At 36.7% G+C, this 16135-nt stretch overlaps 1 protein-coding gene across 6 annotated transcripts in view; it reads left to right on the top strand.

The window, feature by feature from the left end:
- Positions 1–16135, top strand: part of THSD7A (thrombospondin type 1 domain containing 7A) — a 271309-nt gene that overhangs the window by 62190 nt on the left and 192984 nt on the right. For all 6 annotated transcript variants that reach the window (XM_035319518.1, XM_035319521.1, XM_035319519.1 and 3 more), the window contains exon 3: positions 7785–8302. In XM_035319518.1, coding sequence (XP_035175409.1) covers positions 8116–8302 — 187 coding nt within the window. In that variant the 5' untranslated portion in view covers positions 7785–8115. The remainder of the gene's footprint in view (positions 1–7784; positions 8303–16135) is intronic.

Raw genomic sequence — 16135 nt, 5'->3', positions numbered from 1 at the left:
ATTATGCTAAGTGCTTTGTGATCTGTATGCATAAAATCCAATTATATGTAGTTGTGATTTCACCTATCTCACTTGCATAGATTTGCCGACCTGCTTTATTTTTGCCACTGAAATGCTGCTGCAATGGAGCATAGGAGAGGAGACTGCTGCAACAGTGGAGGAGGAAGAAAGGCCAGTACTTAGAGGAACAGGCAGATTTTGTTGCTACAACTCAGCATTTTGGATCTAGTTATTCATATTCAAGATTAAATAGTGAAATGGTTTGAAATAGAATCATGTCTTCATTAATATGGCCTTCTAATTCATGAATTTTGTTGCCTCCCTTGTTTAGATTTAGTTTTTTTTTTTTTTTAATTGTACTTTGCTACAGAGTTGACTTGAGTGACCTAAAATTTTCAATAGGAAGACTGGTCAGTAGGAATAGGTGTCCCTTTGAACGCCTAGTTAAAGCACAACCATACGATTCAAATGTGACAGATGGAACACCCTTGTAAATCTTTTATATAAAGGATTTATTCTCAGATATTTTATTTTGTATTATAATTACCATGTAAGGTGCTACAAAATATGATGGCTAATTACATAACAGTTCTAGCTTAGAGCTTGGTTTGTTAGTAAATCACAGCTGAAACATGATCATTCATTTAATATGGCTTAAACCTCACACCGTGTCAAAATTGTGTGAGATGCCTTAACCAGTTTTTTGAAGTTATACTCCTCTTGTTTATTGATCTGTTTATGTCAGCACAAAACACACAGCTGTACTTTTGGCCAGCTAAGTTGGAATTCTTAATAAGTTAACAAATCATTGAAAGCTATTTCCAACTATATTGTTTTTGTTGGTACTCCTGAACCCATCAATTTCTGGAAGCCATTAAATATATTAGCTGTTTTAAAACAATAAAAATAAATTTTAAAATGCAGCCTTATTTAATTTTCTTATTAATTTGTATAATTTAACTAATTTGAGAATTGATAACAGAATGTTTGAGTGATTTATGGCTTGAAGAAGAAGACCAATGTCTTCCTCCTTGAAAATGGAAATTGGCTTGTCAAGCATTTAGATGAAGAATGATCAATCAATAGCATTTTAATAAGGAGAAAAGGCTTAAAATTGACTGAAGGTGGCTTTTGTTTAAAGGTGATTTGGTATGTGCAAATTACTAAGCTGTCCCTGGAGAGGATTTTCAAAAGCAATATTGGGCACCGATTCTCTTTTTTTTTTATTCCATTCTCTGTCTTTCTGTTTCCCTTGCCAGGGATTTCAATACTTACCTCACCATTGTCTTTGAAATCTCCCTGACTGCATTTCAAGTACTGTTTATATTCTACTTATTTGCACTTATAGCTATCACTTTTAACTATTACTTTTCTCCAGTGAATATATTGCCTGGATAAGGTAATTTATTTTCAGCACAAGTCCATGTCAGCTGACATTGATCCTATTGACTTTAGAAACTCAAATTCAAAAAGTATATGCACACATTGGAGGAATAGAATAGACTTGAAAAGCCTCATTAAAGTCTTGTCTTTTAGTTTTCTGTGTGAAAACTTAGTGCAATGGGCTTGGTGGTAGAAAACTGATTCTATCTGTGCATACTGGTACACAATTTCAAAACGGGTTCTGATTGAGTACAGATTTCTTTTCAGAGGTTGTGATGAGAAGTGACTGATCACTCTTAGCAGAAGCAAATTTCAAGCTTCTCCCCCAAAGAATCAAAAAAGCTTTTAAGTTAAAAATTTCACAACCTTCCTCAGGCACTTCTTTCTTTCTTTTTTATTAACAAAATAAAGTAATGATTGTCTATCTCCTTCTTTAAAACGACTGGGACTGGGATGAATATATATATATATATATTATATATATATTGCCTTTTCTGCTTCTTGTTTTTATCCGTTAGAAGTTACTATGAAACTATGTCAGTCTTAAAAAAATATATAAATGTATTTGAGAGAGAGTAGTGGTGCAGACCTCACTACAAACCCTAACTGTAATTGGTATTTTGTTTGTAGATATTAAGTATGATTAGAATTATTTTGTATGTTTGATCTCTTCAAGAGAAAATTCACGTATGAGGGCTTACTACATCCAATTCTGGATGAATATAAACACACTCAAGATCTATTTCAGCAAGCTACCATATCAATGCAGTTGGTTTTCTAGTGAAAAATTCATACTATGTTTTCCTACTAATAGGCAAGCTGCACCAGATGATATTAAAGAGAATTGATGAGAAAAGTTTAAGAGCTTGAATTCTTGATAGAGATGGCAATTCATGGTAGGGAACTTCACAGAGACTTTTACAGCCAGTTTTGTACTTGCAAAGGTTCTGCTTCATGCAGTCTACAGCTGCAATCCATGTAATCTGGGAAGAAAGGAAAATGTTCATTCACAGTGCTTAGGGCCGAAAGGTAGAATTAGTTGATTTAGTCTGACTGACCTTCTGCAGTTCTCTAGCTTTATCTTCTAGTAAGCAGTTCTTGGTAAAACATCCTTGTGGTATGTTAATATGTCCGTTTTTACAAAGAATAGTTTCTTTACGTGAACATTCCAGGCTGGGGGGTATTGATACCTACCAAAGGGATCAATGAAAAATATAACAGCCAGGTGCTCAGCCAAACTGAGACAGCTACTCAAAAACAGCATTACAGAAATAAATAGCTAAATTGCTTCTTTTTGCAACTGAATAATAAATAAATAAATAAATAAAAGATTGGCAAATTTTGACCCATGGACTAGGTTTCAACTAGATTTAAAAATAAACAGCATCAACAACAAAATAAAAAAGAGAGTAATCTGTCCAAGCATCATTTATTTTCCTTAATAAAAACAATGCATTTGTAAAGTCTGAGTGAGATGTTTGCTGCTTGTGCATTCATGCAAGTAGAGCCTTTATTCGTGTTCTAAAAATAAGGTTTTCTTGTATGAAAGTTTTTTTTTGGTCTCTTATCTGCTGTGAAAGACTAAGAAATCCATAGCGTATTATGACATGGACAAGTGTGACACCTAGAGGCCAGATATTTACGCTCCCTAAAGAATAATTTTTATTTTTATTTCACCAACAAGTTTTGCACAACACATATTTTATTTAGGACTTAAGGAACATAGATACCATATTTTGAGAGAATAAGTGTGTTGCAACATATTTGCATTGCAATATATAAAAATATATGCATATGTATATTTAGGTTGTTCACATTTAGCATATTTTTGTGACTTCCCTGACTATGCTCCCTTGCTTTCATATGAAGAAAAATAATAGACCACTACTGAGTGTATTGATTAATGCTCAAAATTCCACAGGAATTCCACTAAAGAAGAATTCATCTTCCACTAAAAGAACCCTGTACATCTTATTCTGGCTCAGAGTTCTGAAAATCTTTTAAAAATCTTGAAGTTCCCAGCTCAAGAAAATCATTTAAATACACTTCTGTCTGTAGTAAAATATCTGCAAGAAAGTCAGGCTCCTATAAAATGCGGAATTAGAATTTTTGGCCAGGGAATTTATGCAGGGGAATAGAGAGAACACAAGTTCATTTGAGCTGTTGTTTGGAATGTTTAGATGATGGAGTTTGCAAAATAAGCATGAAAAGGAACGTGCCACCTGTAATACTTTCTTTAAAATTCACCTGTGAGACCCATACAGTGCACCGGGTGGGAAGGTAAGGCATACGAGTTCTGGCTGAAGTCACTTGGTTTGTTCAGGCCAGAGCAGACCAGGCTGAGAGGAGGCCTCATGGCAGCCTGCAGCTCCCTCATGAGGGCAGTGGAGGGGCAAGCGCTGAGCTCTGCTCTCTGGGGACACCGACAGGACCCGAGAGAACGGCATGGAGCTGGGACAGGGGAAGGTGAGGCTGGGTGTTAGGGAAAGGTTCTGCACCCAGAGGGTCGTTGGGCACTGGGACAAACTCCCCAGGGCAGTGGTCACTGCACTAAGCCTGTCAGAGTTCAAGAAATATCTGGACAACACTCTCAGACACATGGTCTGATTTTTGGGTGGTCCTGTGTGGAGCCAGGAGTTGGACTTGATCCTTGTGGATCCCTTCCAACTTGGAATATTCTGTGATTCTAACTCTAGAGCTCTTTCTAGGGAGATAGTCAACTTAGTTATGTGTGGTAACACTTGTCCTTTTCATACCTAAGTAAAGGGAGAAAGTCATCTTGGATACAAATTCCAATGAGTTCAGTTAAGGAGGAATTTGGATTTCCTAGATAAGAAATGAAACACTTTTTGTTCTTTAGAAGTTGGGTGATTTTTCTGGTATGCTAGTATTCACACAGCACAGAAGATTTAGAGGGAGAAAACTAGAATTTTCCATGTATAAGGATCATATATATAAGATCATATATATATGATCTAGAAGAATGCAGCCTGAAGCTTTACTAAGAACTGCTGGCTTACGCAGGGCCTACAAAGTTAAAGGTGGACAAAAGTGGTGCTGGACACACCCCTTATTGAGTGTTGAGCCTAGAAGCCATATGTATGCCTTACTTTCTCTATGCTCTTTGACTTTTTCCAGTATGTGTAGAAATAACAATGTCTTTGGGATAGAACAGAAGATGATCCTGAAGCACTTATTCATGGCATTTCAGAGACAGGTTTATGAAATGCGAATGCCTACTAGTGCAGGAAAACGCTACTACTAGTGGAATGATTCTGCTTGGCAGGCAGCTTTTCATACCCAGCGGTTATGAAATTTGTATATTGTTTTCATTTCTCTTTTCACTAAATCAAAGATATGATATGTTTGTTGTGTCATCCTCTACGTTTTTAATGCTAGGAAACATGAAAAAAAATAATTCCAATATTTTATGACTAGCTTTACTTTGCTTTCTTGAAAGTCTTCAGTATTAGTCATTTTTCCCTAGAAAACAAAGAAGTGCTAACGTGTCAATCGCTTGTGAGAGCAGTTTACAGACTCAACATAGCTGCAGTGCTTCAGATAAATAAATGTATGTGAATACAGGTCTACTGAGACCCATATGTTGATGCTCCAAGGTACAGCACTGACAATGTTATATGTTACTACTGATACAGAGACTAATGTTGATTGCAGTTTATTTTTATGCTTTGTCTAGAGGTTTCTTTTCAGAAGTACTTAAATGTTTATTTTGGGAATGTGTAAACCACAAACAACTGATAATTTATGATTGTTAGGTATGTATTAAGAATATGGGTTGTCAGTGTGGGCTGGAAATAGTAGCTGCATTATTAACTGGGAGGGTGGCCTTTCATCTACTGTAGCAAATAGGAAGTACGTAAGAGCATGTTGGGCACACTGGGGTGGAAAAGGATACCAACAGCTCTCGAGATTATTCATTTTAATAGTTGAAGCTTGCAATCTGTATATGTTGCCTCATATGCCTGAAGTCTAACTCCTGCAGATAGGTTAGCGTGTCTCCAGGCATCCACCTTTTTTGGCCTGTTTTCACTGATCTTTTCCTGCTGAAACTGAAAGAAGAAGACTGTTTGGGCTGCAGAAGTGATGTAGTCAAAGATGAGGGTTTACCAAAGACAGCTCTTCAGGAATCTCGTTTTCCCAGTTATACCTCTGTTCTTTCTCTTTGATGTTTTTCTGAACAGTTTTAAATGCATCATAGCTTGTGACCAAAATGAATGAAAATGAAATTACTTGTCCATAGTTTATTGGTCTTTGTCAGAAAAAAAAAAAAAACAAAACAGTAAAACCATTAAAAGTAGTGTGCAAATATGAGTTTTAATCATCCATATTTCACTGAAATTTTTGAAGTATGTGGTCCTGTTAAATAGAAAATATTTGAGTGTTTGTGTATGGGTATTCACCCTCTCATTATACTGCTTTGTTCTGCTGTCAAAAACCACTTTGATTCATTGTGCCAACTGCACAGATGATCTGTTTCCTGATGATGTTTCTGGATGATCTGAGTCATGTACAAAATATTTTCAGAGGCTTTCTTTAGATATTCATAAAAAATCTAGATAGAATGCATTGCAACCTATAACTCTGAAAAGGTCCCTTTTCCCCTAGTCAACCCATAAATGGAACTTTTCCCTTGGTGTGTAACTCCAGTTAAAAAGTCAAGGTTTTTACTCGTAATTCTTCAAAGGAGTGTATGTTATATACATCTTATTGTAACTATGCAAGTCAATAAAGCTATTGCTACAGATTTCCTGATGGTCTTAAGCCTTTTTAAGCCCTTAAATTCAGAGTGGATTTTTTTTTAAATAACTGAAAATATATATATATATATTTTCTTAAATTGGTGAAGATGGGATTATTTTTAAGTATTTCAAGTTCTCATATTCTTAGTGTAGCATGTAAAACAATGCACATGTGAATAACTTAACCTCAAATTTACCTGTGGAATTGCTGTACTTCTATAAACTCAGAGAGCATTTTGTTTTAGCAGTCTAGGTCAACAAAGGACATGATGAAGGGATTTCCATGCTTCCTAAAGTGAATGAAATATGATGTAGCAGAAATAAATAAAATATCATTCCAGAAGTGTTTTAGCTGAGGTTGCAAGTTCTGCATAAGGATGCTATAAATTTGTTAAGATCATGGCTTTCTATGTATCCCTTATCAACCTATAATCTCCTGATTGTTGCCTGTTTTTCAACAGCTGAAGAACAGTAATCCACACTTGCTTATCTCTCTTAATCACAGCCTCAGAGTGCTAGAGCTCCCTGAGCCTTTAATTCCCTCTTAGAGGCGTAACAGAGTGGAAAGTAAACAAAGACGAATTTGCAACCTTCAACATTGCTAATTTGCTCTGATGTCAGAATATTTAAACAGGCAAGGACTTGGGAATTACTTGATCATGGCTGATTTTAATCTAATGCATGTGAAAAGGCAGAGTCTGGGAAGGTTGTGCAAAATGACAGCTATCCCAAGAGAGATTCACTGAAGGTTTCTTCTTTAAACAACAATAGCTCTGTCCTTTTAAAACTCTGGATCCTGTGTATTTTTGTATCTGCTTGCATTTTGAATGGAACATTTTGGATATGGTAGCAGTTTTCTTGAAAATTTTTCATTTGTTTTGCAGTTTATAGATGTCTGAAACCTCATCTTTAGGCTTGTTATTGTATCTGTTCAGTGGGCAGTGGGCGGGAGAGATAAAGATGCCTATTTTAAAAGCTTTGTCTCTCTCCACGTTTTTGTATCATCACGACAGCCTAATGTATCCTGAATACTTTCATATGTAAAACTCAGTATATACTTTAAAAGTGATTGATAACTTGATCTTCAAATTACTCTAAATTACACAGTTGACATTTATGCATATATATGTGTGTACATACTTGCTGGGTAGGAAAGGATGTTATTTTGCATTATATATTACGCACAGACTTCCTCTACCACAGAGATAGCATGCTTATGTGCTTACACCTCCATGCACAGCAGACAACTGTGTTATTACCTGAATCAGATTTGACAAATACACAAGTTTTTTTTTTTTTTTCCTTTGTGAAGATTTAAAAATATATTTAATGTATGAGTAATCACTTATTTTTTGTTGTTTACAAAATGGTTAATGCAGCATATATATTTTTATCAGGACAAGTGTCTGATGCTTTTCTAATTAATATATATTGCTCTGGTGATATCTGTTCTGGTTGTACAAGTTGTGTTTCTGAAGCACATCCTGATGATTTCTTTTCTTCTTAATGTGTGTCATCTGGGATATTCCAGGGAGAGATGTCTGGGAAGCCAGGCTTTCACAGTCACTCTCTGCCTTGAGATTACAGCACTGGGTTATTTGTGTTTCTCCTCATCCCTGTTCTGTCTCTCGCTCTCTCCAGCTGGTGTAAATGACTGCTGCCGCCTCTCAGCGCAAGATAACCTGCTCAGTCAGCTGGAGCCCCCTGCGGACAGCTGTCTCTCTTTTAGCTGATGGAAAACTGCAACTAACCGCTGAATGGAAGAGCGTGGAGCAGCAACCATACTAGCAGCAGCCGCTGCAGCAAGAGCGAGCAAGGACTCTATTGTTCCCTAGTGTTAAACAGTTTTTCCTTTTCAACTGCCATGCACAATAGCAGGAGAGACCTTTCCAGTCTGCGTCTCCCCATGAAGAAATTCTGAAGAGGGGAATATTATTTGAAGAGGGTTTCACGGTTGCGCTGCAGGCTTTGGATGTGGGAGCAGGCTGCTGGAGGAGGCATGGGGTTGAGCCAGGGGAGTGCTGCTTTCCCCCATGGTCTGAGGGTTTGTACTCTGCTAGCCCGCTGCGTGGGAGTTCTTGTGGTTCTGCTGGTGGGAGCCTGGGACACTCGGGCACAGAGTGAATTTCAAACTTCGTCCGTGTATTTGTGGAAGACTGGTAAGTAAGGATGCTACACTAACATAGCAGTAATATGATTATTTTTCATTGTAAGTAAGTGTAACCTTTCTGTGCTTTGTGTACGTGCAGAGAGAAAGTTAAATATACATTAGTAATGTTTACTTGCAGGATTCTAGGAAAACAAATTAGGTCACCTTCCAGTATTTCACCAGCCAAGCCAGTAAGGCAATTAAAAAAAAAAAAAAAAAAAGTGACTCTGTCATGCTGTTATTGGGATCTCTCATGTATTTTTGAGTCTTTTGATATTTTTCATTTTATTTAGTAGCTATGTGTTGTATGTGAACAGCAAAGGTCAGGGCTTTAGTGCCTCCTCACAATGGAAAGGAACATTTGTTACAGTTGGAGTTAGCAACGTTAATAGTGCTCTAAAAATATTGATGTATCATGAAGAAAGATGCAATGCAACATGTCTAATCTTTATGCTCTGTGCTGACATGTAATATATTCAGTGTGGTAATTGATGGGGAGTAGGGTTTGTTAAATTTAGTTTTGTTGCACAGTATATAGGACACATGAAAGCTAATGATGGATTAGGTGAAATAATCCAACTGATGCCAGATCTCATAACCAAAGAGCCAAAGGCAAATAGGCTATGTGGATTCAGCACCACACTAGATAGATAATTTCCTCTACTTTGGTACTAATGAGTTACGTGTCTGTTTTAAAGATTGCATAGTCATAACACCGTTCCAATCTTAACTTTGCATTAAAAACCAATGGGGAATTTTCCTGCGTCTGTCAATATATTACGTTAATTCAGAATTTTGATAATGAGGACTACATATGTTTTAGTTCTCTAACACAGTATCACTTCCTACATAAGCTTCCAAAACTCCTTTAGGAAATAAAAAAAAAAAATAAAAAAAAATCAGGACAGTAAATATTTCACACTGACTTTGACAGTTTTTTTTTTTTTTGGCATGTTTCCAGGAACAAACCAATACAAAAAGTAGAGTTTTTCTTAAGACATGCTTTTCCATTAAGGGATAATATGGAATAATATGATAGAAAAAGAGTGTGCAAATTCATTATTTGTATGAAAAGCAACTTTGAGAAGACAGTATGTTTCCTGGATGGAGGGCCCCAGCCTTTGAAAACAAAAACAGATCAATTCACAATTACAGTGATATCCTGAATTTTTTAAGAGGCTCCATCTATCCAGCAGCTCAAGAAGGAGATTAAAATGAAATTCATTTAAACAAGAAGACAAGCTTTCCAATAACGCTAGAAAGAGAGATCTGAAGAAGGGAAAATCCTTCACAACTTTCACTTCCTGCTGAAAGATGGGTAGTGCAATGACACTGATGACCCTTTTTCTTTTCTTCTTCTTTTGAACTACTGACAAATTCAAAACATAGTTTTCAATTCTATTAGAGTTTTCTAAATGTTTGCTACACACTTAAAAAGAGATCAAATACATTCGTAGGTTTATAGAAAAATGCAGTGATAATAGTAGCATTTTCATAAAGCATTTTGCATTTAAACTACGTTGCTAGGCAGCAGTAGATTAAACTGTACAGCATGTTATTATGTCTCCGTTTAATAGACTGAATTTTAAAAGGTTAATAGTAACTTGGTTGAGAATAATAACAACTGTAGTTAACTAATACTTATGAAAATGAACTGCCAATTTGCTATGGAGTAACTTGGTTTACCTTGAACATAGTGCGCGTGTTCTGAAGTTAAGTCAGTTAAACTAGCAAGGAGGAAACTGGATTGTTTGTTTTTTTTTCTTCCTCTGCCTTTTCTCCTTTCCTTAAAGAACTTTTGTTTAGGACAGGTATGATATAATTATGTTGTGTAATGAAGAGCTAGTTTTTCTTTAAGCTCTTCTTTCTCTGACCTCTCTCATCTGTTTTACCCACAATAAGGAATAGGATAAGCATGTTCTCTGCACAATTTTTAATATATCACAGCATCAGTGATTTGACAATAACATGATGAAAAACTAGTCAGATTGGCTCTTTTCAAACAATGAATGGCAAGGTAGAATGAATAAGGGAGTGCATCACAAGACTGTATTTGGCTTCTAATTAAATCTTTGCAGTCCTTTTCTTAGCTGTTCCTTTGTGTTAAGGAAAAAAAAAAAGACTGAATTTTGCAGTGTACGTCTCATTTACTCTTACACTGAGGGAGCCTTCACAGGTAGCTTAGCCTGATGAATCTAAGTTATCTTTGTGCAGAAATGGTCTAGTTTTAACAAAATGTATTGCCTTTCAGTTCCCTGTATTTTGTAAAACTAGGCTTAGGTTCTATGTGGTGAGAGGAAACAGAGTAGCCTGTAGTAAGGATTTGAACTTTCTTCTGTCACGTGACAGGCTTTTGGCTGTAAGGCAGCAATATACTGCTTCATTTGGTTATAACCTTGTTGCTTTGGGGATTGTGTTCCTGTAGGAGAGAGCTGGGTACTACCATGCATCTAGAATGCCTGCTAAGGTATCTTTTCAGCCTGGTCAGGTTGTTCATTACTGTCTTAGTCTGCTCTCTCTCCCATTCCCCTCTCCTTTTTGCAAGAAAAAGAGGAAATGATGCCCAGATCCTAGACAATGATCTGGAGTCCTCATATACTAAAGGTCTCAGTATTTTTGTTTTAGGTTTATCACAGGTATTACACTAGCCCACTGTTTATCTTCAAGTGGTAAATGAAATGTGTTTTGTTTTGATAGCAGCAGATTTAGTTTCATAATAAGGCTATTTATTTGGATATGGCTGATACCAGTCCAAGAGAGACATGGACATACTGGAAAAAGTACAGTGAGAGAACACCAAGATGATCAAGGGACTGGAGCACCACTGCTATGAGGAGAGGCTGAGAGAACTGGGACTGTTCAGCCTGGAGGAGAGGAGGCTCGGGGAATCTTATCGATGTCTATAAATGCCTGAAGGGCAGGTGCAAAGAGGACAGAGCCAGGCTCTCTTCAGTGGTGCCCAATGCGAGCAAGAGGCAATGGGCACAAACTGGAACACAGGAGGTTCTGTCTAAACATCAAGAAGCACTTGCTTACTTACTGTGCAGGTAACTAAGCACTGGCACAAAAAGGTTGTGGATTCTCCCTCCCTGGAGATCTTCAGAAGTGGTCTGGACATAGTCCTAGGCACCCTGCTCTAAGTGTCCCTTCTTGAGCAGGGGGTCGGGGTGGAACAGCCAACCTCCAGAGGTCCCTTGAGTCCTTAACCATTCAGTGATTTTTTTTTTTTTTTTCCCCTCTTTGTGGGAAGTTCTAGAAAGTGAACTAGAAGAACTGCTCATCAGTGATCTAAATGTATATCCAGCATGAATCTAAAGTTCAGCTAAAGTATCAGAGGGGATAATAAAACTGAACTGGACAGTAGTGAGCTCATCCAAGTGAGACAATATTTTAGCTTTTCTTTCTGTGAAAGAAACATAAGTCAAGGCTAAAATTGTGTCTAGGATATCAGCATGATTGTGTGTGTGTGTGTATGCCTTTTGGCACCTGTTATTAGAAAAGTATGTCCATTTTATTGAGAAACATGCTACTTCTGTTATTAAAATTAGTTGACATTAGCTATTGTAAGTGATTTGAGTGTGCCTGATTTTTATTTCTAAAGATTTTTTGAAATAATGTCTTTGCGTATGCTGCTCCATGACTTCTAAGCAGGTTTACTGCAGTGTGTTATTTTAAGAATGCCCTGGAAAATAATTTACAGGGGTTATGGAATTTGAGTTATGACATTTTCTCTTATAGAATAGCAATTGTGGTACCTGGTACAGTATCTTGATACTTGATTTTTGGGATGGGGATGGGATGAGGTCAGGGGGTGTTCTTCTAATTCAAATTTCATGTTTTATTTTGAACCTTTGAAAACCTCTCAGGGGTCATGACTCTTCCTATCTATTACTATTCTCCTGTAAAAATCTGAGGAGAGTATACTGTTTAACCCTCTTGGGGTTTAATTACCTTCAATTCAGCATGGATACTGTTATGAACTGCTTTGAGAAGGGAGGTTGGACTAAACGATTTCCAGAGGTCCCTTCTAACCATTCTGCAGCATGGATGCCATCACAAAGTGAGTACTTCTCCAACTGAAAGTGCTTTGGAGTTTCGACTGTCATAAATTTCTGAAGTTTTCATCTCCTATGAAAATGGGTATTTACTTTTGCATATTTATGCTGGAATTATGGTATATGAATGGATCTCCAGTGTATTGCCTGACTTTGAGATGGATATAGTTGATTACAGTTACTAGTCTTTAAACTTTAGATTTCTTGCCAAACATTCACATTCCATACTATGCAGACTCAGTGTGTGCATTTTCTTCAGATACAAATACACAGCTGGCTTCATTTTCCTGGTCCTTGGGCAAAGCCATCTAGTTTTTTAACAAAAACTAAGCCAAAGTCTCCATCTGTGCAGAATATCTGTCTCTGTATGGCAAAATGAAGAAAGAGCTAAATTACCAGAGTTGGGTTGTTATGTCTGTCTGCTTTATGACTTGAGGTGGAGAATTGCAATCTTTATGTACTCATCAGACAGAACTTGTATTGAGAGGCAGTGATTCCTCTGATGTGAGGTGGAGCACTGGAGTTCAGAAGTTGAAATAATTTTTACCAACTAGGGCACTAAGCTCTACTGTTATTAATAGTTATGTGAAATGGAGATTCTCTGTTTCCTGAAAAACATGCTTGGTGTACAAACTGGGAGGGGGATCTGTATAGGAGAAAATACATTGTGGGGGAGAGTAAGCACATTTCTGTGCAGTGTGTTGTGAATGACTCGTGGCTAGAAGTTCAATGTAACAATGATGGCTCACAACGTTTAAAAATTTATATATAAAACTGTTATAAGATGGTATGGGCAACACAAATGTTTGTGGATAATACAAAACTGGAAACTGCACACAAAACAAACACAGTAAAGCCGAAAGCTTGATGAAAACTTCCATGCTTCATGGAAGATGAAGAAAGTTATAGTAAAATTGGGATGAAGTCACTTAATTTTTTTTAAAAAAATTTCATTTTAAATACTTGTTGTGGGCCAAGAATGCTTTAACGCATAAATCACTAGTGATAGTGATAATCAAATGATCTATTTCAAAATGTTAATTTCTCTAGATCATTTGGAAACCTTGCTTTTCCTGAATGACCTGTTCTCTTCATCAGTGGATGCCCTTCTCAGAGCTGACTGAGTTGTAATGAATAGTTTGTCAGTTCAGGTACTGCACTGCTATGTTGAACTTGAAGGTGTTCCTGAAATATTTTTAATTTCATTATTATTCTACCCTATTACAAAGATCTATTGAATTGTTTCTTTATATGCAACTGAAAAAGGGAGAAAAAAATATGTGCCAAAATTCAGTATAAGCTGCTTCTGTTAACTTTATTAAATGTTATTGTTCCTTTTTCTTCTTTTAAAGTGATTTTTCTTTTTCATATTCAAGAACAGCTTATGTTCTTGCTTATACCATCCCCATAGGGTAAGATTTTGTTCTCACTGTATATTTTGCAGTGAACAAAGTGAGGAGTGTTGGTTCCTAAATAAATATTTCCATAGTTACCACTCTTTCAAAACAAGAAGACACATGTTTCTTTTTGGTTTGTGACTTCATGATGCAGATGATATATATGCTATTTTTTATACACAACTGACTAAGCACAGGTATTTCTTGTCACATCAAAATTCTCTTTTACTTCTACCCTGTACTTCATTTATTTATTTATTTTTTAAATCAACTGACACTGTGATCTGTGATGTGCTGTCAGTGTTGGTGTATTGCCTGCCTACAGGTACTAATGTAATTACTGAAGAGTACACAAGATCAGCAAGGTTTGATCACATTGTAAAATTGCTTCTTCCGACAGTTTGAAGTAATGCATGTTACACTCTTGAAGTGGAAGATATCATTGAGTTGATATCTCTGGAATAAGATAAATCATCAGAAAAAGTCCAGGAGGTAGTGCTGTTACCATCACTGTCTGCTTTAAAGACTATTGATCAAATCTCAGATAGTATAAATTAGTATAGGTCTGCTGAATTATTTGAGCTATCTACTGTTGTATGATTATGAAGACTTGGTCTTCTCTGTAACAATTACTGATGGCTGTTTTCCCATTCTTGCCAACAAAGCGTAGTTGGCACAGAAATTTAAATACACTTTCTGTAAATAACTGTGCGTTTTTAAAATTACGGGTAAAAATTGCAGGTATAGAAAATGTACAGGGTTTTCCTAAGGGAGTGGAAGCCCAGTGTCAAACCAATGCGCCAAGTGGTTTCTAGTGGGACTAGAAGGGTGTTGCAAACTCTGCTGGCTAAGGGCTCTCCTTAAGGTGTTTCTGAGCTTTTTCAGGCACCAACATCTTTATTTGACTCTTCTGTGCTCCTTGGGAGGAGGACTGTGCAAGGACATCTTTCTTCACTTGAAGAGCCTATGAACAGTTTTTTTTTCTTGTAATTTCAGGATGTTTCTGATCTTATAACCACGTAATCCTTCTTCACTACTTGATGAGAACTCAGATCATAAAACCCCTCTGATTTTTAACCTGTGTTAACATTGGCTTCACACTTAGCCACAGAGAGAACACAACCTCTGTACTGTTGCATACTTAATCAGGTTTTATAATGTTATGCATTCCAAGGCCCGGCTCTTCTTAAGAGTTTGGTGCCAGAAGTGGAGTTGGAGAGAAGAGAGCTCAAACACTTTGAAATTCCTCATCCAGCACCTGTGGTGGGTAACATACATAAACTTCACTGAATGAAATGTTCATTTCATTTTTCATATGTCACTAGGACTGTATTTATTGCTGCAGGACTGAGTGTTTCTAGCACGTACTCATATGATGGGGCGGGATGGCAGGGCAGGGAAAGCAAAAGTCCTTCCTAGAAGTTCAGTCCAGCAGACATTACAAAATGAACACAGAAAGGAATGATCACAAGGGAAGAGGGAGAGAAAATATTAACTAACAGCTCTCTGATTAAAGCACTTACCTTTCAAGGGCTGTATCATCAACTTGTTTGTTGAGGGTGTTCCATCATGTAGCAGAAAATATCCTCGCGTTTCAGCATTGTGGCTTTTTTTTTCTTTTCAAAAGTAGACTAAAGAATTTTGCAGTAATCGCAACTTGAGATGAGAGACAGATAAGCCTATGTCAGTAAATAGAAAAGTCCTGATTTTAAAGAGATTACGAAGAAATGATCTGAAGAAGCGGATTAGATGTGAAGACTTAGGGAAAATGGTGAATGAGAAGAGATACTTTAACTTGAGGCCTGACTGACAGGAAGGGAATTCACGTGGTGTCCCTAGTGATGATGAAAGAGAGCAATGAGGACCTCTTCAGTGGAAAATAGATCTCTAGTTACTATACAGTGAATTAGAATTCCTGCCTACACATTTGTGATGATGGAAGGAGGTCAAGATTTAAAAATTATTAACATAAAAGGTGGTTTTGGGGCTTCATCTTGTTGCTTCTCAGGCCTTCAGTTACAGAATAAGATAAATGGAGTTTTAGTAAAAGCCCATTTAATCTGCTTTTCAAAGCATAAAAATTGTTCAAACAATGTGTTAAAGATGCATCATTGACTTAAATATAAATGATCCTCCAAGACTGAATGTGGTTAAGTGTTGGTTACATATGCCCTGTATAAATTCATATTAATTAGGATTAAAATTTATTGCTTTTATTGCATTCTGTAATGTGTACCTAAGCAACCTCACTGTTTACTGTCTGTCTCCCAGTTAAATCCGACTTCTATTTAGTCAAGGGGTGAGGGGTTGTCTATGACTTGAATAAGGAAATACTCATTTTCTTTCGACATGTTCATCATTCTTGTTCTTTGGGCTCATTTATAAAGTATC

The sequence above is a fragment of the Oxyura jamaicensis genome, chromosome 2 (assembly GCF_011077185.1).
Source record: "Oxyura jamaicensis isolate SHBP4307 breed ruddy duck chromosome 2, BPBGC_Ojam_1.0, whole genome shotgun sequence".
NCBI lineage: Eukaryota > Metazoa > Chordata > Aves > Anseriformes > Anatidae > Oxyura > Oxyura jamaicensis.
Note: the sequence above shows the minus strand (reverse complement) of the source record. Positions and strands in the feature narration are given on the sequence as shown.